We start from the raw sequence: 25195 nt of genomic DNA, 5'->3' as shown, positions 1-25195 counted from the left end.
CAGCTAGGTGATCATCTTTTTCGTGCAACAGGGGAGCTTCTTCAATTACTCTTAGGCCAGTAGAGTGATTAATTCTGCAAATTTGGAGAATGGCCAGGCTCATGCTCCTCATGATTCTTCATCGGTTCAATGTTCCTGATCCAGACTCTTGGCATCTTCAAAATCATCTTCTTCATGAGAACCCGCCTTGGCTGCAAGATCTCGCCTCGTAGCCCAGCCCGGAGCCGTGTTCCGGGGTGGGGGTCCCGGAAGGGGACTTTATGGCTCGGTCTTGAGATGAAAACGCGAAGCCCGAGAGACTCTGGATTGGAATGAGGGATGCTACACGCTGTTCAACTTTGGCCATTGAACCAATCACCACTGTTCTATTGTCTCGGAAGGGTGTGCTCGGCGCTCGGTCGGAAATCGAAGTGTCATTTAGAACGTCAGGCTTGTCAATAATACCAGCTCTCCGTGGCTATTTACCACTAAGCCGGATTACATCAACGGCGCAAAACCACGTGGTTTTGTGACTTTGTACCCGAAGTTGTCATCCATCAAGCTTATTCTAGCGAAATGTCCAGGGATCGGACGACGAACGAACTCATATCTCCGAGATGATAACCATCCATACGGAGACATCACGAGAATACGAGTAAAGAAGATCCGGCCGATACTAAAGCATCCCACGGCGGAAATGTCCTACAGCAGCCGGACTTAACCTGCAGGTCGATTCACATGCAGCATTGTAACCTGACCGTTTCGTTGTCTACTACGTATTACACAGTAAAGTTACATTTGTCAGCCTTGTGGCTGTCTGATCAAATTGCCATGGCAATTCTGCTTCGCGGCACAGGGGTGCCTGTATTTGATTCCGATTTTGGTTCCGCCTCTATCGCACAAACTCTTTGAGATCCTTCGCGTCCTCGAAGCTGACTTTTCCATCACGCGATACGCTGGCGACATGGATGGCTGATGGTGGCTGCTCGACCGATACGGGCTTTGCCTCGATCTTTGGCTTAGTGGTCAATTCAACAGCGTCTGGGACTACGCCAGCCGGCGCATCTGCAATCTCGTTGACCTCCTTATTGGTGAGAGCATCAGCAACTCTGACGCCTCTGCTGGACATGAGAAGGGTTGTCGGGCCGCGGAACTGGAGGAACAGGCGGTCGCCCCAAATAGTGCGTCTGAGCGACGTCCTCAAAGTGAACAACCACCGAGCAACATTCTTGTATGTACCGGTATCGCGCATCGCTTTCATGAAATTTGTCTCGGGGAAGAAGCGAGTGATGTTGGGAATTTGGAGACGGAGGATGTTCGACTTTAGGCGCATCGGCAAAGGAGGGTTGCGAGAGACGGCGTATGCGACGACGTGCGAGGGGTGAGCGACAAACTCTTCGCCTTCTGCGAGGGTAACTTCGTACACCTGACCGGGGGAGGACAGAGCAGCGAGGCCTCTGCCAGTGAGGTGAGTGCTTCCCCAGTGGGCAAGCGAAAGGCCACGGCTTATACGCGGCGATACGGAGAGTGTGTGGCCCGTCCAGGCAAGAAGCGCATTGCGCTGGGAGATCATGTAGTCGGTCGTACCATCGAGGTGAAGGACGGAAAAGGTCGTTGTGGGAGACTTTGTGGAAATCAGAGCCGTGAGGGGCGTTGAAGATGAAATGCGTTGGTACAGGAAAGGAACGCCGAGGATGGCTCGTGTGAAGGGCGAAAGAATGGAAAGTGTTGATTGGGCCTGTAATTTCTTGATTAGATGTTGATCAGAGGGGCAGAGTGTGAACCGATGCTCACATTTTCAGCCTTGCCTGCAACTCCTACCAATGTTCCCCTTCTGGTGTAAAGCTGCTGCGACGGCGACAGAGAGACGGAGAGGAGGGAGTATGGTGATCCGAGGACCTCGAACCGAGCGTCTGTTGTCATTCAGTCAGTATTCTTCCTGTACCAACTTCCATGCCATTGAACCATTGACCATACCGGCGGCATCCCGCGACGCTCCTCGAGCTCCAAAGACATCCCCGCCAACCTTGGGCGCTTCAGTCGTCGGCGCAGCGCTAATCTGGATGCCTCTACATTGCCTGCAGACGTAAGAAGGCAATTGACCAGCTCGCACACCTTGCGCCGTCCTCAGCAAGGGCAATTGGGCGCGCATGGCGGACATCTGGGAGGCTGATGACGTCGGTCGTTCGGATCGTGACTTGGAAGCTCCAGCAGCTGTCGCCCTCTGCGGTGCTCCATCAGGAATTTGGAGGGCTGCCGACCTTGCGCTGAGCTGACGGCAAAATCCCGGAGCTTCATCCCGGGTCAATACCGTCCCGTGCCGAAGGGCACGTATCTGTAGGTCCTGGGGAATACGTAGTGGCACGTGAGGTGGGGAGTACGTATCTGAATGTTCCTGCCAATGTCAAAGCTCGAAGGTTTTAGTGGGGCTGGAGATTCGTTTCATTCGCTTAGAGGAGATTAGCGCAATCACCCCAGCAACAGCCCATGTCGACACCCCTGTTGACAAGGCCTCAGTGCAAACCTTCCATATTCCTTGCACAACATTGAATAAGTCACGAACACGGTTCAAACACCACAAAAGTCTTCTCGTCGAACCAACCTCGACACGTCGCGTCGACTCCAAACTCCGACATCACACCCCCGAGTATCGGAACCCGAGTATCGGCTTCGACATCTTCTCATTCCTGCTGGCTTGGGCTGCTGCCACCCTCACCATCGAGTCGAAAGTCGGTCTGGCCTCACCATGTCGGTTCGTGTGGTCGCGCGTATCCGTCCCCTCCTCGAAAAGGAGCTGGATAAGGACGTCATTGTCCGCGCGGACAGCACTGAGCCGGGCAAGCCAGCCACGCTGGTCAAGATCCCAAGTCCGAAGAACGAGAGCGAGGAGTTCTCCTTCGCCTTCACCAGCGTCTACGACCAATCGACGACACAGGACGCACTCTTCACAGCAGAGGGTACGGACACCTTTACGCTAGATACGAATCATCGAGAGACATCGGTCATACTAACTTGAGCAGTGGCACCACACATTAAGGCACTCTTCCAAGGCCTCGATGTCACCATCTTTGCCTATGGAGTCACCGGAACAGGCAAGACGCACACCATGAGAGGTGGATTGAAGCTGGCAGATCGCGGTGTCATCCCGCGGCTATTAAGCGGTGTGTATCGGCGCGGGAAGAAGATCGCCAAGGACACCGGCGGCCAGACCACCGTCGACGTTGTCTTATCATACTACGAGATATACAACGACAAGGTTTTTGACCTATTCGAACCTCCCGAGAAACGTCAGCCCTCTGGCCTTCCCCTCCGCGAAAAAGATGGCAAGACGATGGTAGTGGGTCTGTCCGAACGCGCCTGCGAGGATCTTCAGGACTTTTCCCGACTCTATATCGAGGCGAATAACAACCGCGTCACGGCATCAACGAAACTCAACGCCCACAGCAGTCGAAGCCATGCCATCATGAGAATCAAGGTGACCCAAACGACGGGAGACCAGGTCCGCGAAAGCGTGGCCTCAGCCATTGACTTGGCTGGCTCAGAAGACAACCGCCGTACCGACAATGGAAAGGAGAGACTAGTAGAGTCTGCTGCCATCAACAAAAGTCTTTTCGTCCTGTCCCAGTGCATCGACGCCATCTCACGAGGGGACAAACGGATTCCTTACCGCGAGTCAAAGATGACGCGCATCCTCAGTCTAGGCCAGAACAACGGCATCACGGTCATGATCCTGAACCTGGCCCCAATCCGGAGCTACCATCTGGACACTCTGAGCAGCTTGAATGTCAGCTCGAGAGCCAAGCGCATCGAGGTCCGCGAAATTGAGAATGAAGTCGTCTTCAAGCAAGTCCCGCGTACAAACTCGGGAAGCTCTACATCCACCCTACGACAACCCCTCCGCCCCTTATCCAATGCCCACAACATTCACAGTGGCACTATTGCAGCCAAGGCAACCGAAAAAGCTGCCGATCCGACGCGACCGGTCAAGCTTTTTAATGTGTACACCGACCGTAGCAAGTCTGCTGTCCCCGTCCGACCGACTGCCAACATGACGCAGACCCGGAAGCCCCTCGTCGAACGCGACTTGCCAGCCAAGGCTAGCAAACTTGCACGGCCGTCGCAGTCCTCCCTGATTGCTCAACCAACCCAGCCAGCTCAACCAGCCGAACAAAAGCTTTCCATCTCCGCAGAGCAGTTGGAGGCCATCGTCGAGAAAAAGGTCAGCGAGATCCTCGCATCTAGGGAGAACAAAACGGCAGAGCCTGCACCTGCACCTGCTGACCCCGATATCAACGATGCCGTGCGGCGACGATTGGAAGCACTGGAGCGCCGGATTGCGAATGAGGAGCGGGAACGCGACGATGGTCGCTCAGAGGGCCTACGCTTCTTGCTGGCTGCTAGACAGGCCAAGGAGACTGGTAATGATGTTGTGGCGCTTCAGATGTACGAGGAGGCCCTTCCTTTCTTCCCAGGCCAGGCCAAGCTATTGGGCAAGATTGAGAAGTTGAGGGTCAAGCTTGGAAACATGCTTCCCACCGAGTCTCTGCCAGTGTCATCCTCTCCTCGGAACGGACACGAGAAGAAGCGTAGAAGAATCGCTGCCGAAGACAGTGACGAGGAGTACCAACAAGACAGAGGAGACGAAGACATGAGTTTTGTGGACGTTGCCGCGAAGACGAAGAGCCGAAAGGCAAAGCCCGCCAAGCCTCCCAAAATGGTCCTTCCCGACCCGGCCAGGCCAGCCTCTCCCCGAACCCAGAACTTGTTGAGCATCGTCAACTCGCGAGACCTTGCCCAGATCAAGGGCTTGCACGGATTCGGTTCGAAGAAGGCCCAGGACCTCGTTGATTACTTGGAACACTTGGCGGATGAGGAAGACGCCGAGATTGAGACCTTGGCGCAGCTGAAGACCATTCCTGGAATGGGTGGTCGGACCGTCGAGCGTGCCTACGACGGCCTTGTTGGACTAGCCATTTGAAGGCTGAAGCGAGTGATATCCTACCTAGCATGGCGCATCGGGCGGCTATAGGTGCATTGGGCATGGTGTTTCTGGAGTTCAGCATACAGGCCGCGGTGGCCTTGAGAAACAGGTTGCTTACAGAACGTTGCATATTGTGGCGAGAATCCTTCAGGTCAAAGCATACTAGATAGGCAATTCGTTCTCGTCAAGTCACTGTGCCATGCCTTTCATTGTGTGACGCCTTTCAGTCTACTGGTTCTGTCTATGCATACACGTTGCAGTGTATGTCTTTCGTCACTATTCAAGGCGGCTGAGAGGCCGGGATCGCCTCCCTCATATGCGTGACATAATGTGCATGTACGTCCTTAGGTAAAGGGTCTTCGGCTCTCTACCATGTCAAAGTCTAGGCTACCTCTCGATGGCCTTGAAAAAGACTCTACAATGTGATCTTCGATAGCTTGACGTAGCATTGCCGAGGCTTGACCGTCAAACCGTCGCAGCCTCTATAGTCGGACAACTCAGGAGGACACGACAAAAAGTCAAAGTTCCAGATCAGCAACGCGGTCAACATGCGGAGCTCCAGATACGCCAGTCTCCGCCCGAAGCATGCTCTAGGCCCGAGCCCAAAGGCCATCTGCGGCCCCGCCGTGGCATCATACAATGTCTTCTCGGGGTCCTTATCTGATTTGACCAGCCATCGCTCGGGTTTGAAGTCCTCCACAGGATAAGGCGATGACTCCCAGCTTCGAACCCGACTCGACGCGTCGAGCGCTGTCTTGGACCGCAGAGTATCGGGAATTTCGAAGGCGGGTTTGAGGATGCTCTTGCCAATTGTCACCATCATCACGTTTGTGCCCTTGGGAATATGATGGCCGAGGATCGTCGTATCCTGCATCGCTTCACGGTCCGTGACCGAAGTCGTCCCAGCGAAGCGGAGGATTTCTTCGATGGTTGCATCGAGGTAGGGGATGATAGTCTTTATAATTTCTTCGTGGGTCGGGTTCCGTCTCTGTTCTACCGCGACGGGCAAGCACTGGCGGAGGGCTTCGCGCAGTCGTCGTTGGGCGTCTGGGTTGTCTGTGAGGTATTTGATGCCCCAGCCAAAGGTTGTAGCTGTCGTTTCATGCCCGGCTAGCAAGAAGCCAAACGCCTGGGCATCGTTATTAGTATGCTGGACCTCCTGCATTGAATCGTGTGTCGATGCGGTGACTTACTTCGCTCTGCATGCCAATAGACTTGTAGACAGGGGCCCTGCCTTCCTTCTCGGCTACCCGCTTCTCCCTATAAACCATGTGGTCAAGCGCCGAGCACGCAGATTCATTGGCCTCGAGTCTCTTCACGGCCGTCTCAAGTTCGTGATTGATAGATTCATCTCTAATTCTCTTGGCGGTCTTGATCCGAGGGGTCTGGTGGATGTACCAAGATCGAAGCCATGGCACAACCGCTTTTCTCGTTTCCTCGACCGTTTCGGCTAGTTGCAGCATCGCCCTAATGACTTCGCTTTGTTCACTCTCCGGAAAGACTACCGGTAAGCCGGCCATGGCTGGGCGTTCCATGCGGTCAAGGGCCGAGATCAGCTGCAGTCGACCCGGCAGCGTCATGTGTTGAAAGTTGCTGCTGTACGAGAATGCCAGGACGGCATCAAATGCTCCGAAATAAATGTCGTTGAAAGCTTCAAAGGGGTGGCCGTCGGCAAGGCGGGCCTTGTTCTCCCAAAGCTCAACCACCTGCTGAACGCTCTCATAGATGGGCTTAGCCACAACACCGTGCAGGAAAGCAGGAGTCATCAGGTCCTGGAGCCATTTCCGCTGCCTCTTGAACATGGGGTCGTCGCTCTTCATCATCATGTGAAACTGGGGCATCAGTGGCTGAGAGATGTACCGCAAGAAATCGGTTCGGTCGAATTCCTTGTACCGTCTCATGGATATGTCCTCTGCTTCGCGGAAGTCTGTGACGATAACCGTAGGGGGAGAAAGGGGCCTCATAAATAGCTGGATGATGGGCGATTGGAGGTTCTCGGCTTGGGCTGCGACCCATCTGAACATTGAGATGCCTTGTTTCTGGCTATCGAGGAAAGAGTCAATGTCTCCCATGATGTTCTTGGCCGCATATTTGTTGTGAGGTATTCCTGGGATGGGTTTGGGTAGAAGAGAGCGGTGCAAGAGATAAAGTAGTGTCATTGCGAAAATGGCAACGACAACACAGTATTGCAGGCCAGAGTTGAAAGAAAACATCTTGGGCTTCGGCTCTTCAATGGTCAAGCTTGTAACTTTGGAGTTGGTTTAAGTCAGTCGCTACACTTCTTCGGGGTGGCAGATGCGCACCACGTTAAGTAGATCCTGATGTAGTATGGGAATGAAAAGAATTTTTTCAGATGTCAAAAGGCAGCTGCCAAAAATCGCGGCAACTCTCCGAAGTCTTCGTCCACTACCACTGTCCAAGCGGAACAACCACGGGCACTTCATCGGTTCCGCTGCCGATGGAAAGCCTCACGGTTGACTCGACTACAGGGTAGGTGTCTCGAATAATCCAGATTGTCTAGTGTCCTCTACTTGCTCGAATGGTACTTAGACGAGGTAAGTAAGTATGCTATGGTAGGGCTTAGTCCGACTCCGACACCGAGTCCGAACTACGATACAGGCCTCCCAGTTGGCATACAGGTATCCAGTACGAATCTATGTGCCCATTCGGCTCTCGAGGAGTCGCATAAAAATAATTTATTGCGATTGCTGCTCAGAACGTACACTCGTTGCATGTGACAACTGCCATACTAGCCAGCAGTCTTACACGTCGGAAATGTAGACTGAGCCAAGGGTTGGTGACCACGCATACGTCTAAGCCTGTATTGACATTGACTTGACCACCAACGTTGCGAGGCCTTAACTTTTGACTGTAAACAAAGCAACAAAGGATTAAGAAGTTAGGGAATAGGTTTCCGGGTTAAAGATGAAATTCCGAGATGAACCAAAGTGACGCATTGAACTATTTCGAAGACAATTAGATAGAGGAAGAAGAACTTCTCCAAGTCGGCTATTTGCGGCAACTTAGTCCCTCCGCATCGGGTACGTCATCCCCGGATATCTTACCCCGAGACCGGTGCTTACGCGGAGAACGACACCCACCAACCTCCGTCTACCACAAGGCCTCATTTCCGTCGGCCGGCTTTCAAGCAGAAACATCACGGTGAAGTTGCTCGTTGATTGAGTACTTAGAATAACTTATTACATTGCTTCTGAGCGACCTTCTCTTGACGCTGCAACAAAATGGCTTCTCGCAAGATCCTTGTTTTACCAGGCGACGGTGTTGGCCCCGAGATCATCGCCGAGGCTGTCAAGGTCCTCGAAGTGATCCAAAAGGCCTCTGGTGTTAAATTTGAGATCCGCTCGGAGTTGATGGGCGGATGCAGTATTGACAAGCACGGCGTAGCCCTGACCCAAGAAGTCCTGGACGTGGCCAAGGCAAGCGATGCGGTCTTGTTCGGTTCAGTCGGTGGGCCTAAGTGGTAAGTCAGACGGTCAACACTACTTTTCCAAGCGGCAATGACTGAGTATTCAATTACCCTCAGGGGTGCTGGCAAAGTGCGACCTGAACAGGGCGTCCTAGCCTTACGCCACGGACTGAACGCCTTTGCGAATCTGCGCCCATGCAAATTTGCCAGCAAGTCTCTTGTCGACCGAGGCCCTATCCGACCCGAGCTCACAGAGGGAACCGACTTTATCCTTGTGCGAGAAAACTGCGGAGGTGCTTATTTCGGAGACAAGACTGAAGAGGAGGATTTTGCATCGGACGCCTGGGCGTACTCTCGGGCAGAAGTTGAACGGGTTGCAAAGGTCGCTGCTGACTTGGCTATGGAGACGGAGCCGCCTCAGCAAGTCATCTCGTGTGACAAGGCCAATGTCCTTGCTGTTAGTCGACTTTGGCGTCGAGCCGTGACGGAATTTTTCGCGAGGGAGTATCCGCAGATCAAACTTTCTCACCAGCTTGCTGATAGCGCTGCCATGCTTATGGTCAAAGATCCTCGCTCATTCAACGGAGTGGTGCTCATGGATAACACGTGAGTATTGTCGCCCCAACAAGATTTCTGGTTCGAGTTAGCTCACTTAGTCGTTACGTGGTTCACAGGTTCGGCGACATCTTGTCAGATGTGAGCAGCGTGGTCCCGGGATCGCTAGGCCTGCTCCCATCAGCGTCGATCTCAAGCACCACCCCTGGCTCGGGAGGAATCGGTCTCTACGAGCCTATCCACGGAAGCGCGCCCGATATCGCGGGCAAGGGTAATAATAGAGCCTTGTCCCAGTCACACCAGAGAGGTCAAACGGTCAAAGGCTGATACTTTTCGTGTGCAGGGATCGCCAACCCAGTCGCCACTATTCTTGCAGCGGCAATGATGCTCAGGTACTCATTTGGAATGGTTGATGAGGCAAAGGCCATTGATAAAGCAGTCGGAAAGGTCTTGGACTCCAGGGATATTGGCGGACACGAGATACGGACCCCGTAAGTTTCACTCGCTGCTCAACGTTTTGCGCACGTCTGACTGGTTTCTTCAGTGATCTGGGCGGGAGTGCAACAACAGTTGAAGTCGGCAATGCAATTTGTAGACAACTTGAGAGCTTGTTGAAGTAAATTTTCACATGCAGTTATAACGCAAAGGATCAATTCACAATGCGTTGACTCTTGATAAGGAGGCACGATGGAGAAAGAGAGTGAGGCACGCCCCAAGTCGATGTTGACGCGGCAGTCAATCATCCATGAAAACTAGCGATGCAAGTAGTGCAATGGTCCGGGAATTGACATGGGACATTTCTAAACATCAAGCGAACGAGCTCATAAAGATACCGATAGCTAAAACAGATCCACTACCATTTCTCAAAAGCCATTGTCTGAAAACACGCACTCCCTTTGTCATTAGGCTCCACACAGACCTCTTGATCCAAGCCCGACCCCGAAGCATAGTCCGACCCCGAGCCCGACCCCGCGCCCGAACATAATCCCGTCACGATAGCTCAAGTCCATCAATCGACCTGACAACTCCGATTCTTTGCCTTCTGTCTAGATCTATCTCTCGATTCATTATACCCGGAAAGTTCTGACGCAATGGACGCCCGTCACCGTGAAGAGACTAGGGTACGACGTCGAAGGGCCCTTGCCTGTATCGAGTGCCGGAAACGAAAGCTGCGGTGTGACCACAATCGCCCTTGTGGCAAATGTCAACGTGCGAAGAATCGGACATGTGTCTATCCTGCCAATGCTCCTCTTGCCAGTCCGGAAAACCATATCAACTACCGACAGGGTAGTCCGTCAAACATCCAACAGCGCCAGTCCGACCCGGAACATGGAATGTTAGCCCAAACACCACAGCCCGCGGACCAAGACCGGGTCTTCACCAGCAGCACCGATGGAACATGGCACTCGTCTTCATTCGGAAGCGTCTTGCTCAGTCAGATCTCGGACCCGGGGACTGTTTTCCCTCTCGCGATGACTGAGACTTCTACGCGCCGACCAGCACCAGAGCCACTCTATCCAGCCGAGAAGTCACCTACTATCTGCTCACTCACCGAGCTTACATCTTTACCGACTATAATGATTGTTAAATCACGATATATTTCACCAAGTCACTGGCTGTACTCAGTGATGCTAGTAAGTCATAGCAGTTTGTCGCGTTGACATGCAAGGCACCGTCCACTCACCGGCTTTACAGATGTTGCCTGCGCTGAAGTGGCTGGACAAGGAAATGGTCAAGCAGGAAGAGTGTTGGCAGGGCCTCATACACTGCAAAAGTCTGGGAGAATGCCTCAGAACACGGAGAATACTCGCAAACTCTCCCGGGCAATATGGCTCCTACATGCTCGATCACGCCGTGTCAGCCGCGTTACTTCAGAATTACCTACGGAGCTTTGAGCAGATCTATCGGATTAATCATGTGCCGACGCTGCAGAGAGAGCTCGAGACATTTCTACAAGATCGCGCTTCGGTCAACCACGAATGCATTGTTAGACTTCAGCTTTGCTTTGCACTTGGAGCTCTAACATACGATGATCTGTTCTCTCTTCGACCGTACGCTCTTCAATGGATATACGAGGCCCAATCTTGGCTTACCAACACTGAGAAATCACAGCCAAGTATCTCGGGCATTCAGATCATGTGTCTCTTGCAGCTGGCTCAACAGACGACAGAATCACTCTATGGGGACCGGATCTCAGCTCTCTCAGGCAACCTTCTTCGGTCTGCGATATGCATCGGGTTGCACCGAGATCCGATTGGGCTGCCGCGGATGTTACCTTTTCAGATCGAGATTCGACGCCGTCTCTGGACTACTGTGTTGGAGCTGGTTCTGGAAGCAAGCATAGAGTCTGGCCAGCCCGTTCTCATCTCATCCGAGGACTTTGACTGTAGCTTACCCTCAAATCTGAACGACGACCAGCTGCACTGCGAGTCTACAGTCCGTCCCATTCCGAAGAACCCCAGTCTTCACACCGATAGCTCTCTGCAAATTGCTCTCGGTCAGTCCCTGACGTTGAGACTGATAATCGCTAAATTGTGGAACAAGGTCAAGCAGGAGGCGAACTACGCCACAGTCCTACAGCTTAGTCCGCAGCTTACTGCCACCCGCCAGATTTTGACAACTACGCTCAAGAACTTGGGCAAGAATACCTCGCTATTGACTTGTCATATGTGCGAGATGGTACTTATGCGATACGTCTTTGCGCTGCATTTGCCTTACATGCTTCTACCTGATTCTGTCTTTTCTCACTCACGACGCGAGTGCATAGATGCTGCGCTGCATCTTACATACAGGACTATGCCAGTATCCGACACGAACGAGTCACTCTCGGAGCTTCTACAGCAAGCAAATGACGAAGACTACTGTCCCGAATTTGGCCGATTGATAGTCTGCGGCTCGGGATCCTTGCGGTCGGCACAGCATATTGCTATCAGTGTGATCGCGGCAGATCTCAACACCATGATATCAGAAAGAGGCAAAATAGCGACAGGGTCGGCTCTACGTGTCGTGGAAGAGCGTTGGCTACTGAAGGCTGGTGTTGCATGGGCTAGACGGAGAATCGAGGCAGGGCAAGAGAATGTGAAAGATTATGTATTCTTTGCAATAGTGCTTGCTGCAGCAGAAGCTGTCTTGAAAGGCAAACCCGTCGAGGATGAGATGACAGAGCGATGTAAGGAGGCAATCGCGGACGCGAAGACGTTGCTATCGGATATGACTGGGGGAACAACCTTTGAGCCCGCTAGCGCTGTTCAAAATGCAGAGTGTGAGAATTATTTGGAGGATATCGGAGCTTTCTGGGCAAGCGACTTACCGTCCCTTGACTGGGGTGGATTCATGCCAATGCCACACAGCTAAGGCTTTTGGAGATTGTTTATTAGGTAGTAGAACGGTGTTGAAGTTAAGTAATGTTATGTTCAATTGGTGACGTTCCAAGTCATCCGGCCGTTCTATCGTCGTGGGAGGTCAAGGGCATAGTGATGAATGATTCAGAAACTCTATTCGTTATTTGAGGCCTCGGAGGTTATGTCACAATTATTTTCAACCATCTTTGAAGAAAATGGCACGGGGTTCTTAGGCCGAGTCCGAACCGTGAGTCCGAACAGTGAGTCCGAAGACTGCTCCCCAGCGCTGTTGCACATAAAGGTAGGGGGGACGGGTTCGACAATAGCGAATCTCGCCAAGTTTGACACTATCTCGAAGCACCAGCTACTGCAGGATATCATGACTCTCCGGTTCTAACTCTGCTCTCTGCACAATGAAGTCAACTCAGTCCCTGCGAAACGGCCCACATGTCCCAATTGGACAATATGGTGTGTGAGTGAAGCCCCTTTTAGCCTCTCAAAAGTGCCAACGGCTCTTTCATATGCTGTGGACCAATATGGAAGAGATTTATCATAATCATGTTAGCTAAATAATTTTCAATCAGATACAAAGGATGGTGGGGAAACATCGGTATGCGTTTTCGGTTTACAACTCATCGTCATCGTTCTGCCCAACCAAGTAAGGTACGCAGGGGTTCGTGATGATTGATCAACAATGTGTCTCAGGTGGCGAGAAGCAAAGAGGTATTATCACGTACGGAATCGCACCAAACCGTCTGAATCCTATGGCCCAGGCTGGTCATAATGCTGTCTTCAATATATGGCGACGCTTCGCGAGCCAGGTCTGGTATTTCGGGCCATCTCTGGCTGCGGCCTGGTACGTGATGTACTGGGCGGATAAGAGGTATGCCTGTATGCGTGAACTAAACCCCGCTGATCCCTCTTTTATGCTAATAGAGGACTGTTGATAGGAACAAGTTTCTCAATTCAAAGGTGGGCAGAGAAACATGGGAGAGATGAGTAGCGACGGGTTCATTCACGATCATTATGCTGTACTCACCCGACCAGTCACTTTACTTGTTTTATTCATGTAGTATTACACTTCCCTCTGCACGGCTACTCAACTTCTGTAGTAGCACTCGCTCGAATTCTCGCTTTAATCGTAGCTAATCAAACCCATGCTCAATGGGAATTAAGCCGGGGCTCGAAGTATAACTCTCATGTCAACGATGATCGACGGGATCATACCTGTTTGCTATAGCTTTCAAGACAGCACCACTATCACGGCTTCAAAATAGTTCCGATAAGTTTGAGCGGACGATTTCACCTTCGAATTATGTAACTCTTAATGGATACCTGACCGCCATTCTGATTGCTTCAAACACCGACTTGGAACTCGAGCTGATCTTTACAGCCTAATGTGGGCCAGCTGAGCAGATAGCCCTCGCCTTACCTACCAAGCCGATGAAAATCTACAGCATCCTTATCAGCGATCTTCGGAGCCAAGGGAGTGTGCGCCGTAGTAGTGAGGGTCACTTGTGATCCGGTCCGACTATTCTCAATCACCGAAAACCAGGCGCTAGTGGATCTCTTCCGAGCAGCGACGCCGGAGCAAACCCCGAGATCCACACAACGGACCCCCGTGAGCCATCGGCACTGCAGTCGGTAGATGTGTACAGCCTTATCATAGATTATCATGATTAAACTAATCATGATAGGGATTTCTTCAATATCGAGCCACAATATTCCATCGTTGTAAACTTGGCAAGTGGCCCAAGTGGCCCATCTCTGGGCTATCTTGATGCCATTCACCGAGCGGGTGATGTAGGATAGTGGGATAATGAGCTCACTTTCAGGGTCATCAACTTGCTTATCATGAATATCATTAATCAAGACCGATTGATTGTATTACGTATGAAGGCATCAATAAGGCCATGATGATGCAGGGCAGCTCGAGTTGAAGGCAGGTTGAGTTGTCATATAAGTCGACGAGGATAATGGACTACGCCGCATTTTTCTGTTCACCCAGTCTACACCATTGACAGCCCGACTGGTCGACTCTAACTTCAGAAGAGACCCATCATAATGAAGTTTTCCCGCTATATCTTGGCACTCTCGGCCCTTGGCTCGGCGATTGCTGCTCCGACTTCAAATAGCAGCACCGTGGACCGATCAAACTTGACGATCGCATTAATCCGTACGCCTCCGCCGAACTGGCCGCTGCCTCTCACGAACTACGACTACACCGACATCACTTTCAACATCAGCGAATGTGTAGATGTCGGAATCGAGTTGATCAAAGAGGCCAAGGCTAGCGGTTCCGATGTCGTCGTCTTTCCAGAGCTTTGGTTCCCCGGGTAAGCCCCAACTCAGCCTAAGTCTCAACCATCTTAACATCGCACGCAAGTATCTGAACCATCTCGAATAGATTCCCCAAGGGTTCGGACAGCCACTACAACTTCACGCGCGATTATCTTCCGTCGTACATTGAGAATGCCATCGTGATTGGCGATGCGCAGTGGAACCGCCTGATTGCCGCGATCCAGGCAGTGGGCATCTACGCCAATCTTAACTTTGCAGAAGTTGACGGCGACTACATGTACATGTCTCAGGCATTGATAGACCCTCAAGGAAATATCATGCACCACCGCCGTAAGCTTCGGCCGTCAGGCGCAGAACGATACTTCTTCAGTGACGGTGTGGCCGAGGATCTCAAAGTCTAAGAGACTGACTACGGCCGATGGGGAATGCTGGAGTGCGGAGAGTACGTCTACAAAGCCCACCTGACCCGACTGACTGCGCCTTGCTCCTACGAGTGCCGGAGCTGACCATACCACTTTCAATCTAGGCATATGTACCCCAGTATGACGTTTAACATGTACGTCCAGCGAGAAAATGTTCACTTCGCGCCTTTCCCCTATCTGGCCGGCGTCGGAGACGAGACTTCGCTTTGGTGGGAGAACGAATGGGTCAATACCGGCACCCTGAGCGTCTACTCTGTTCTCAGCGGTGCCTACTCCTTTGTCGCAGCTATCGGCGCGACTTTCGTGATAGACCCGTTCGGATCTCGCGTTGCTCACGTCAATGCCAACGCAAGCTTCGAGGAGTTCCCGATGCTGTACTACAACCTCAACACTAGCGGCTTCAACAGCTCTCAGACGTATGACATTAATGGGCAGGCTTCATGGGGGACGTTGAGCCAAATTGTGGATAGCTTTCCGGGGTATGTGCCAAAGGTGGAGGGGGAGTTCGTCAAACAAAAGAACGTCTCGATTGATTACTTGATGACGGGGGAGCTTGTCATCCCGTCTTAGAGGTAGATAAGGTAGAGTCATCTGATTCTAAATTTGGCTTCCCGAACAGTGGACTGCGGGTAGAAGTGGCACCGTCTCTCAGAATATCATCCCACGGTATGCCGTTCATCAATTCCGCGGTGATTACTCCTCAACTTGGTTGTGGTTCGAGGCCCCCTTCATTCCGGCTATTGTTGCTGTGCAGACATCAAAACCATCTCCAGAAGTTCTAATTATGGGAAGACAACGATGAGATACTGATGATAACCTAGTATAGCTCAAAGGAATAAACCATCAAGGTGTTCATCAGTGGATCACATTGAAGGTGTGGCTGTATGAGGCCTGGATTACTCCTGATGATCGGCCATGATCGTCCTACGTCGGGAACGCTCCAGGGTAAAGATTCATGCTTAATCGTATGCTGCCAAGATCTAATACATCTCAAACATGTCAACTGGGGGCTAGCTCTTTTGTTGGTTGGTTGTACCGATTTGGCAAAGGGTCGCGTGCTATCTGAGAGCGCGGTTGGCTGTGCGGCTGGTGCAGCTATTTTAAGGACAGGACCCATACGCGACGTTGCGAACTCGCACACCCTACAATCAAGAGGGGGAAACTTCGCTGATGACTTTGCACAATGGATCAAAACCACTAATCCGACCAGTTCCACCTTGAGTGATCCCCTCGGCGAGCAAGAATTCCTAGTATTCACCGAGCGTCGAGCGTAATTCGAACCCAAGAGCAGCAAATTCTGCAGTGGTTTCAGGTACATGGTGGTGTAGGAAGCTTGGAGGTCTTGGCTAATATCGAGCAATTGTATCAAACCATGTTCGGCAGTTCGACACTCCCTGTTCTCCAGCACTTTTGAAAACCGCTCAACCTTTTCTACAACCATCCAGGCTATCAGGTGAACAAATTTGCTGTTGAGTGCAGTTCAAGATTCGCAACGATGCTTGCCAACTTAAGTTGACTTGATTGGCTGGAAACTGGAGGCATGTTTCTCTGTATCCTCATCATGCACAGCTTGGGTCCCAGGACGCATCTAAAGTGTTAGTCATATCCCGGGGACCCTCAAATTAGTTGCGAGCAGCCCGGCCACCGGGCTACTCCGTCTCTCAGGTCTCTCCGGATCCGTGACCCATTGTAATGCTCCAAAAGAACCTCCGGCTTGTGGGGGTCTGTTCGGCCGACTCAAGGTTGCAGCACTAATAAGAGAGAAGGGAGTAGAATGAAGCTTGATGTTGAGCCTGGGCCACTTCTAAGCCTGCGTGCTCCGCGGCAGCGACTGATTCGCTGGCTAAAGACAATAAGCTTTCTCCTAAACACAGATGAAAATGTCAAGCAGCATCACCCATGCGTCTCATGAGTCGTGAGTGTCTATGCTTGACTTGTCTGCGACAAAAAAGATGCCCCCTACAGCGCAGTCTAAAGCCTTGTGTGCTTACTTTCGAGGGATCTTTTCCATGAAATGAACTTTATTCGGTCGGGGATTCCCCGTGTTTACTACGACTGGTCAGCCTGTAAGCCTTGAAGGAAGCTTCTTAAATGGAGCTTTTTCGGAACTGGTAATCATTCCCGTCGGATATTACGGTTGTTGCGTCCCATCCCGGGCGATGCAGATTGTGAAAAGCTTTCTTTGCCAAGTCCAAGTCCCAATTTTAGAGGGGATACAAAAAGTCCCATCGATTGAAGGCCCCTATTCCTGCCAATAATCATCCTCGAATAGCCACAAGATGGATCGGAACACAGAGCCCGAGTCTGCCCCCATATCCACACGAAGAAGAAGGAGCATTGTGACAATGACGGAGACACAGCTGCTATCAATAGACCTCAGTCTCATGTCCACAGAGATGTTCCCGTCTGTCGCCGAGAACGAGAAACATAGTCCAGGAACAACGATCACAGAAAAGGAGGCCGGTCCAAGCACGGAGAACGACCAAGAGAAGGGCAAAGGTCCGAACAATGATATACCAGTGACACCGATACCAAAGTACTTATCAGGTGCCAAGCTCTGGATTGTCATCACATGTGTAATTGTTGTTGCCTGGTTGATGTTCCTTGACAGTTCTATCATTGTTCCCGTTAGAGCACCCCGAAAATAAGTGAAGCATGTTATTTGCTAATAGCATTGTAGGCTATTCCAGCGATAACTGACGAGTTTCATTCTTTGCAAGATATCGGTTGGTATGGCAGTGCCTATCACGTTTCTAATGCCGCTTTCCAGCCGCTCACAGGTAAAATCTACCGCTACTTCAGCTCAAAGGTGCGGCTTTCCCGGCTCTTAGCGAATATGTTTCCAAATCCAATCTAATCCATGCAGTGGTCTTTTTTCGTCTTCCTAGTCTTGTTCGAGATTGGATCTCTTGTATGCGGGGCTACGCCTTCGTCCCTGATATTGATCATGGGCAGAGTCATCGCGGGGATAGGAAGTGCGGGCATGATGAGTGGTGGCCTGACGATCATCGCCGGATCAGTACCTCTAGAGAAAAGACCTGGTTAGATCAATCCTTGCGAGTTTTGTCTGACAAATGCTTGGCTAATTCAAGTTGTCTAATAGCTCTTATGGGACTGGTCATCGGACGTACGTATAGGCTATTGACCCTCAGAGCAGTAGCTAACGTCAAACTAAAGTTGCAAACTCTGGCAGCGTTTGCGGTCGTACGTGCAAAAAACCACCCTAGAAAGGAGAAAGTCTCGCCAAAAATACTAACGCAAAAATACTAACGTTAACACATAGCTGTTCTTGGTGGAGTACTGACCGACTATGCCAATTGGCGTTGGAGTAAGATATGGAGTTCATCCGAGTTGAGACGACTCTAAGTATTACGGAGTACCTGCTAAACTCAAATAGCATTCTACATCAACCTCCCGATTGGCGGCGTCGTCCTGCTGTTTCTGGCATGGTGCGAGATTCCCGATCAGGTGCCGAAACCGAGTCCTATGGCGGTCATTGCGAAATTGCACACGTATCTAGATTTTACCGGCTTTTCGTTATGCGCTGGTGCTGCGGTGTCATTTCTCACGGCCCTCGAGCTTGGTGGGAACGAATATGCTTTTAACAGCCCCACGATGATAGGATTGTTCTGCGGCTCTGCTGTGGCTCTCGTAACATTCTTGGCCTGGAACTATCGAAAAGGAGATGACGGGCTCATCCCATCATCAATGGCCGGTAAGAGGCCCGTCTGGTCCGCAGCCGCTACAAACTTCACCTTTGTTGGCTCGGCGATGATCCAGATCTACCTGCTCCCGCTCTACATACTTCCAGGCAGTACAAGGCGCCACGCCGGTCCAGAGCGGGATCAACGTTTTGCCAAGCATCTTGTCACAGCTAGCTTTCGCCTACGGCGGAGGCGTGCTAGGGACGGAAGCCTATGGAATTATTCCATATGTAATTTGAGTTTAGCTAACGTCCTTGTCACCCTTCAAGTCGGTAAGTTCGGGTATTATCTGCCGTGGGCTGTCGCAGGCACAGCGGCAACGATTATTGCTAGTGGCTTGTTCACGTCACTCACACCGACGACTTCGGTGGCCCAGTGGGTTGGTTATCAAATCATCACGGGTGGTGGACGAGGCATTGTTTTACAACTGGTGAGACCCGCTTGCCACATGCAGCGGTCACTGACCGCAAGCCCGACTAACAGAATGACTTTAAGCCAAGCATTGCTATTCGGGCGAACTTACCTCCGGAACAGATTTCAGTAGGAATATCATTTGTTACGTTTTCTCAGTTCATGGGTTCAGCTGTGGCCCTGGCAGTAAGTAACGCCATTTTTACAGGGGCACTGAAGCAAGACCTACCTAAATTCGCGCCGAATCTCGATACGTCGAAAATTCTTGAGGCCGGGGCAACCGGGTTCCGTAAAGTCGTGCCCGAGGAAAAACTGCCAGGAGTCTTTTTGGCATGTGTATCGAGTATCGACAAGGAGTTTATCCATCCCTCGGTCTGGCTATAGCATCATTCTGCTTCGCGTGGGGTATGGGGTGGAAAGACATTCGGCCAAAAAAGAAATAGGCAGTCAGCAGGTGAGGAAAAGAGAGAATGACTCGAGCCCGTGGATAACTGCCGAGAGCCCGAGGCTCAGGTTCATGGGCACTGACGTTTCTAAGATTGGACATTCTTATGGTGGTCCTTGCTAGTGTTGAGCGCCGTTACCAAGTTCTATCAAAAGTTCCTTGCTTAGAAATGAGTGCAGAGGTCTTGAAAGTTGACCATACACGTTAGTAGTATCGAGATAATGACTACGGACTACTTACCTATACGAAAATACGTCGCTTGATTAATCGTTCCGACGGGGTTGAAGTGGTTCGATAGCGGCCCGCTTGCTCATCAAGAATCCTTGGGTTTAGAGTTGAGCCTAATGGATCACTCGCACTCGAAGCCGACGGGATGTTGCTGGTCCTGAGGAGAGAAAATGAGGCTTCAGTCGTCCACCCCGTGGCGACTGAAAGAATCACAAGCTTCGCAATAGGGAACAATATTACGGCGTTCTCCGGTCCGATGTATCTGAGTTCACCTGAAGGAACCACCCGAATTATGACTGACGCGTCAATTAAAGACGAAAGGACGAAGCTTGCGAGACTAAAAGGGCTCGGGTTTCGCAGATGCTTCCGAATCATGCGACGAACAGCGATAGAGATTCAACATTTAGCGAGCGTGTGCCATGGCAGAAAAACAGGGCGTTTAATCAAGTGTCTGATTCCGTGTTGACTGGTCAAAGTGTCTAGGTAAAGCTAAGCTACGCCTAGCCCACATCTTGCGAGGGTATAACATGCTTGATTGCAGATCGCTCACGGTGCCGCCGTCTTGCGCTACCGGAGCTCTGAACCTCGGGTTGTCCGGAGACGTCGCGCATGTACTCAAAGTAACGTGGCTGTTGCGAGCCTAGTCCATCATTCTATCCTATCTTGAAAGCAATCAGGTGCGAATACAGTATCTCGATGATACGCATGGCTACGGCTACCCAATGAGCTCATCTGGTATACGGATACGCTGGCGCACAGCATTCTGCCATAGCACGCATATCCATCGGGGATAGGAGGAACTACGAAATTCAAGCATAGCATGGCTTGTACGATGCGGCCATATGTAACCCCGTTGAGAGGCCCCTTTAATAGTGGTTACCCTTGAAAAGGGACCCCTAACGACTCGTTCCTAGGCCTCATCGGTTGTACCCAAGTCCATACTTAGTTAGAAATGGTACCGCAAGGCAAGCTGAAACAAACCTGAGAGGTGTCCCGCGGGAGTAAAGGTAAAATTGGGCTGCCCAATGCGCTCGGGCCGTCTCGCTGGTCGACTTCAGTTAAGGACACAACATCGCTGGGCTTGACTCAAGGAGCAACGGCACGCCCGCAGCGTGAGATTGGAAGCACTGGACCGTGCTTCACAGGTTCACACTTCGCTGGCGAAAACGAGAGAGTCCAATGATAGAGTTCGCGCGATCTGCGAGTTCATCTTGTCGTCCCACAGCTTCTGATGCTGGCTTTTGCCGCTTTCGATATGCCCGAGACCGAATTCGCAATGAGCACTATTTCACAAGTCCGCAAGCGGAATCCACCATTGTCAGTGTGTATACGGATACACACTGAACGCAACGCAACGCAACATAATGGCTGTTTCCCGATGGGAGAGAGCTTGATCATGGATTCGTACTCCGTACAGATAGACGCGAACCCCTCAAGGTTACCTCAGGCGCGTTTCCCTTTCCTAATGCCAAGGGGGGAACACTTGGTTGTTTCTTGAGCAATCTATTTTACTCTCGCCGCCAAGAGCCCCAGCCATGCTTCAACGTCACTTATTCTAGCCACAGCCTACAGACAAAGATTCACGTGCTGCAAGCCCCGATCAAGCGGCAGGAGAAGCCCGCTGCCCGCGCCCGCGGACACTAGCAGCCGTCGAGCACGTTCGGCGGCTCGCCGGGCTCAAGGCTGGGCCCAGTCATGGGTAACCATCCCTGGAATTAATGGGAATATGACAGTCGGGTAAATAGAAACCCTATTTTACTTGCTCGCAACAGGACAGGGCCAACAACTTGGCGGGGCACACAGGCCAAAGGTGCCGACTCGAGCAGCTCAAACCCGCCAAGACTACCTACCGTACGAATAGTTGAGGCGTCCAAATAGGTCGGGCGTTTTGGACTCGCTGTCTTTTGTTGACTAAGTACGGAGTATGCTATGCACACACATGCAGTCTTCACCTCTTCCTATACCAAACCACTATCAATCTCTTGGCCAAGTCGATCCCCAAATAGGGACCCCACAGGAGGGGCTTTGGCCTTGGCGCTGGGTTGTTTTTAGAAGACGGGAAGCCATGAAGCTGTCACCAAACAACACCTGACTGATGATACACCGTGCCTTTGGCGAGATAGGTAACAAAACATGACATGATGGCGCGAGGAGCGTTGAAAGTTCGGTAATTACCAGGCAATCAAAGGAAGCTTTTTCTGATCTGATTAGAACGCCTCACCGGGCCACACCACCTTTGTTACACACCACTGCGAGGTGGTGGACCCCAATTCCAAAGAGAGTTTGCATAGCATTCGCCGAGGTTGCAGAGCCCTGGGAACTCGTCAGAACTTTGAAGTCGAGCTAAGGGGAACGCGATCCCACTCAGCAGGTTAACCTGCACACCACCCACTTATCGAATGATTGGCACCTTTTCCAGAGTTGCGGTAAAGCCAATGTCTCTGCCAAGTCGAATTCGCAGTCTTGACAGCCATACTGGTACCAAAGTACTGAATCGACAATGTCATACGTGGGAAGTTTCCCTGAAACCTTAAAATAAGAAATCGACAATGCGCATGATGGTTAGTCCCCAAAGAGGGAGGGTAGGTTCAACCGAGACATCTCATCTAGATCTGACGTGTCCCCCGCGCCCCGCGCAAGACGCCAGAACCCTGACATGAGTCGAACGGCGCAGGTAACTTGGCGCGGCTAAGAGAATGTCTTGGCAAAATTGACTTATTTTGAGTAGTACGCAAGTCGCGGGAACGAAGTCATATAAACTTCGGCCGTTGTCACCTGGCGCTTCTGAGTTGAACTCGTCCCTTCGACCTTGTCGTGCATCTACATGAACGCTTTGCCAACATGCTGTTCTCTCAAAGAAGTGCCTGCGATCGCTGCCGTGCTCTCAAGAGCCGTTGCTCCAGAGAAACTGGAGCGGCCAAGTGCGAAAGATGTCAACGACTCCAGATCGACTGTTTCTATAGCCCTCCGCGGCGCATGGGAAGACCGGCAAAGAAGCGCTTGAACCCGGAAGCTGCGCAGTCAACCCCTTCAACTACATTCCGACGATCCTCGACAATGTCGAGCAACACCACTGTTCAAACAATCACAAGCCCGCCCGAAGTGCTTCCATCCAACGTCCACGATGCGAGCGACTTCCAACAATATGGGATAGGAATTATACCGAGCCATCCGGAGGAAGATGGAACTTGGACCGGCAACTTCGAGGACCCTTTACTCGGACTCCTACAAAGCAATGACACGAAGCTGATGCCCACGGAGTGGATGGATACGGACACGCTGGGGTTCTTGGCTCATCAAGATGAAAGTCTTGTAGCACAACCTCACGACCTGCCACTTACACCCCCAACAACGATTGGCTCTTTACCCACCAACACAGAAGATAGCTGGATTCCAGGATGTGATCACCCATCCGAGTTCAGTCACGCCGAATCCTTTGCCGGCGATACTATGCCTTCATCACCAGAAGCAACTTCACGATCATCAGAGTCGGCAGCACAGCGGCTCATGGATCTTCAGTCTCTGCTATTCTCACGGCACATCACCAGAGCACAGGACGCAGACGGGCTTACGACACTGATCAACACGACCGTGCACTCGACAGAAACTCTCATTGATGTCGTGGAAAGCTTGCCACTAGTGAGGCCGAGCGTGGAAGGACGACGATCTACTTCACCGCCATCCTGCTGGACCGGAGCACCCGACACTTCCGGCTTCGCCACACAAGTAGTACCACAGCTTCCGAAAGAGCCAGTACAACATCTACACCAACCACCAAACCTGACTCTCGTTATCTCTCTTTTTATGACAAATTATCTTCTTCTCCTGGATTCTTACGAAGAACTCCTCGGCGCTCTGAGGGGCCGTCTTCAATGTTCACGGCAGAGCCAGGGCCCGAGTCCCGGCAGTGACTTCAGCCTGGCACAACCATTTTTGGGCAACAACACACCCAACGGAAACCTCAACAAATTTAACGTTGTGAGCTCTTTTGACTTGGACGTCAACTCGGTCGTATTCTTGTTGTCTCGAATGATGAAGAGACTACACAAATCTACGGAATGCCGCTTCAACTCCGTTTCCATGACACCACCTGCCGTTAGCCAGTCTCGAGGTCAAGGATTCTCGGCTTCAGCTACATCATACAACTTTGACTTCCAAGATGGGATAAGCCAGGATATAGACGGGTGCTCGGAAGCGTCAGGGGCCTTTTCTCCGATGGCTCTGATGGGGGACTATGCACTGCGGGAAGTAAGCCAGAGGCACCAGGGCGTAATGGAGTCGCTCCGTGTGATTAGGTGGCTTGCGGACGAATTATGACAGAGCCTGCACGACAGATGTACACACTTTTGTGAAACTAAAGTTAAAGATACATCAATCAAATAAGCGAACAGCCACATGAGTCGTTCACGACCGCAAAGTTAGCTTCGTTGACTAACGAATTTCGATTCAAATCCACATTTGCTGAGCTCGGTCTCGGACTTCGTCTCCCCAGTGCCGCTCTCCCAGGGCTGATGATCATCCCATCATGTGTGATATTCTCGGGGAAAGCCGTTGTAGTATTGGTCCGAGGCTGCTTGACCATTGGATATCAGATTTAGAAATTTCCCAAACATTTGGGATTTCATCCCATCATAGTCAAACTTCCACATTCGACTTCGGGCGACATCTCAAAATCAGCTCTGAAACGCTGTGGTAGGTATGGAATGTGGCCAGTGCTTCTAGAAAAGAAGCAGCATCTAAAGTGCTGGTTTTCAGGGTCCAGAAAGACTGGAATGCCCCATCTGCAACAGCGTTTGCGACGCGGACGCCCGCTCGACATTTGGTGGCGACCTGACGAGGTCGCCATAGAACTTACTTAAGTCAAAGAGGATATCTGTTAAGAAAATGAGGATGTGAAACTATTTGTGGAATGAAGACTAGGCTTGGCATTTCAAGGCCAGCTTTCCAGAACCGGGCCTAGGCTAGATTTGTTCTGCTTTCTAGCACTGTTTCATTAAACCTACATAGGCTGTGAGCTGAACTTTGACCCATCTCATTAAACTATTTGTAAGAAGGTTTGGAACGTCGGGCGCGCTAGAGACATGATCTCTAAGCGTGGTTTGTGTATAATACGTACATTCTTCTCAATTGTATTCCATGTGATCACTGGTACTCTAGGAATACTATCGTCTCACTATTCCATTCAGCGAGGTTACTCTATGAGGTCATCAGAAAATGATTAGCAGCATAGTGTTGTTTTGTTTTTTATCTCTTCCTAAGTTTCGAGCCATAAGCTGCACTCGGACGTTACATATCAATTAAGAGTCACCCTAGATCTGAGGAGATGATGACCTTTGATGTTTTTTGAAAAGAGCTGACTCAACTTGTAGCCCGATCATCTGTAGCTTGCTGCCCGGTGCTA

General features: G+C 51.3%; 10 protein-coding genes across 10 annotated transcripts; 7 read left to right on the top strand and 3 right to left on the bottom strand.

Moving 5' to 3' along the window:
* Positions 1-871: 871 nt before the first annotated feature.
* On the bottom strand, positions 872-2131 carry CCOS01_15014 (altered inheritance 24; the record flags this gene model as incomplete). Its single annotated transcript, XM_060463156.1, has 3 exons — positions 872-1717; positions 1774-1892; positions 1957-2131. 3 exons carry the CDS (start codon positions 2129-2131, stop codon positions 872-874), a joined length of 1140 nt encoding a protein of 379 aa, XP_060306341.1.
* A 594-nt stretch (positions 2132-2725) lies between these two features.
* On the top strand, positions 2726-4957 carry CCOS01_15013 (kinesin motor domain-containing protein; the record flags this gene model as incomplete). The annotated part of the gene is made up of 2 exons (XM_060463155.1): positions 2726-2936; positions 3000-4957. The coding sequence occupies 2 exons, from the start codon at positions 2726-2728 to the stop codon at positions 4955-4957; spliced, it is 2169 nt and encodes a 722-aa protein (XP_060306340.1).
* Positions 4958-5375: 418 nt separating this feature from the next.
* On the bottom strand, positions 5376-7173 carry CCOS01_15012 (cytochrome P450 monooxygenase; the record flags this gene model as incomplete). The annotated part of the gene is made up of 2 exons (XM_060463154.1): positions 5376-6089; positions 6154-7173. The coding sequence occupies 2 exons, from the start codon at positions 7171-7173 to the stop codon at positions 5376-5378; spliced, it is 1734 nt and encodes a 577-aa protein (XP_060306339.1).
* Positions 7174-8202: 1029 nt separating this feature from the next.
* On the top strand, positions 8203-9562 carry CCOS01_15011 (3-isopropylmalate dehydrogenase; the record flags this gene model as incomplete). Its single annotated transcript, XM_060463153.1, has 5 exons — positions 8203-8441; positions 8505-8993; positions 9062-9213; positions 9286-9433; positions 9487-9562. 5 exons carry the CDS (start codon positions 8203-8205, stop codon positions 9560-9562), a joined length of 1104 nt encoding a protein of 367 aa, XP_060306338.1.
* A 471-nt stretch (positions 9563-10033) lies between these two features.
* Positions 10034-12296, top strand: CCOS01_15010 (uncharacterized protein; the record flags this gene model as incomplete). Its single annotated transcript, XM_060463152.1, has 2 exons — positions 10034-10576; positions 10638-12296. 2 exons carry the CDS (start codon positions 10034-10036, stop codon positions 12294-12296), a joined length of 2202 nt encoding a protein of 733 aa, XP_060306337.1.
* Positions 12297-12696: 400 nt separating this feature from the next.
* On the top strand, positions 12697-13282 carry CCOS01_15009 (UcrQ family protein; the record flags this gene model as incomplete). Its single annotated transcript, XM_060463151.1, has 4 exons — positions 12697-12755; positions 12868-12893; positions 12989-13166; positions 13234-13282. 4 exons carry the CDS (start codon positions 12697-12699, stop codon positions 13280-13282), a joined length of 312 nt encoding a protein of 103 aa, XP_060306336.1.
* A 1065-nt stretch (positions 13283-14347) lies between these two features.
* On the top strand, positions 14348-15576 carry CCOS01_15008 (uncharacterized protein; the record flags this gene model as incomplete). Its single annotated transcript, XM_060463150.1, has 3 exons — positions 14348-14619; positions 14691-14861; positions 15111-15576. 3 exons carry the CDS (start codon positions 14348-14350, stop codon positions 15574-15576), a joined length of 909 nt encoding a protein of 302 aa, XP_060306335.1.
* A 1709-nt stretch (positions 15577-17285) lies between these two features.
* On the top strand, positions 17286-19190 carry CCOS01_15007 (efflux pump; the record flags this gene model as incomplete). The annotated part of the gene is made up of 8 exons (XM_060463149.1): positions 17286-17633; positions 17687-17815; positions 17873-18047; positions 18110-18133; positions 18184-18210; positions 18290-18334; positions 18404-18982; positions 19165-19190. The coding sequence occupies 8 exons, from the start codon at positions 17286-17288 to the stop codon at positions 19188-19190; spliced, it is 1353 nt and encodes a 450-aa protein (XP_060306334.1).
* Positions 19191-20294: 1104 nt separating this feature from the next.
* Positions 20295-20836, bottom strand: CCOS01_15006 (uncharacterized protein; the record flags this gene model as incomplete). The annotated part of the gene is made up of 3 exons (XM_060463148.1): positions 20295-20447; positions 20536-20594; positions 20776-20836. Coding segments are annotated over 3 exons (273 nt in total), but the record flags the coding sequence as incomplete, so codon positions are not given.
* A 1799-nt stretch (positions 20837-22635) lies between these two features.
* CCOS01_15005 (uncharacterized protein) lies at positions 22636-24111 on the top strand (the record flags this gene model as incomplete). The annotated part of the gene is made up of 1 exon (XM_060463147.1): positions 22636-24111. One exon carries the CDS (start codon positions 22636-22638, stop codon positions 24109-24111), a length of 1476 nt encoding a protein of 491 aa, XP_060306332.1.
* Between the last annotated feature and the right edge of the window lie 1084 nt (positions 24112-25195).

The sequence above is a fragment of the Colletotrichum costaricense genome (assembly GCF_030867565.1).
Source record: "Colletotrichum costaricense strain IMI 309622 chromosome Unknown Scaffold_22.1, whole genome shotgun sequence".
Classification (NCBI taxonomy): Eukaryota; Fungi; Ascomycota; class Sordariomycetes; order Glomerellales; family Glomerellaceae; genus Colletotrichum; species Colletotrichum costaricense.
The sequence above is the reverse complement of the archived record's forward strand: the minus strand, read 5'-3'. Positions and strand labels throughout refer to the sequence as shown.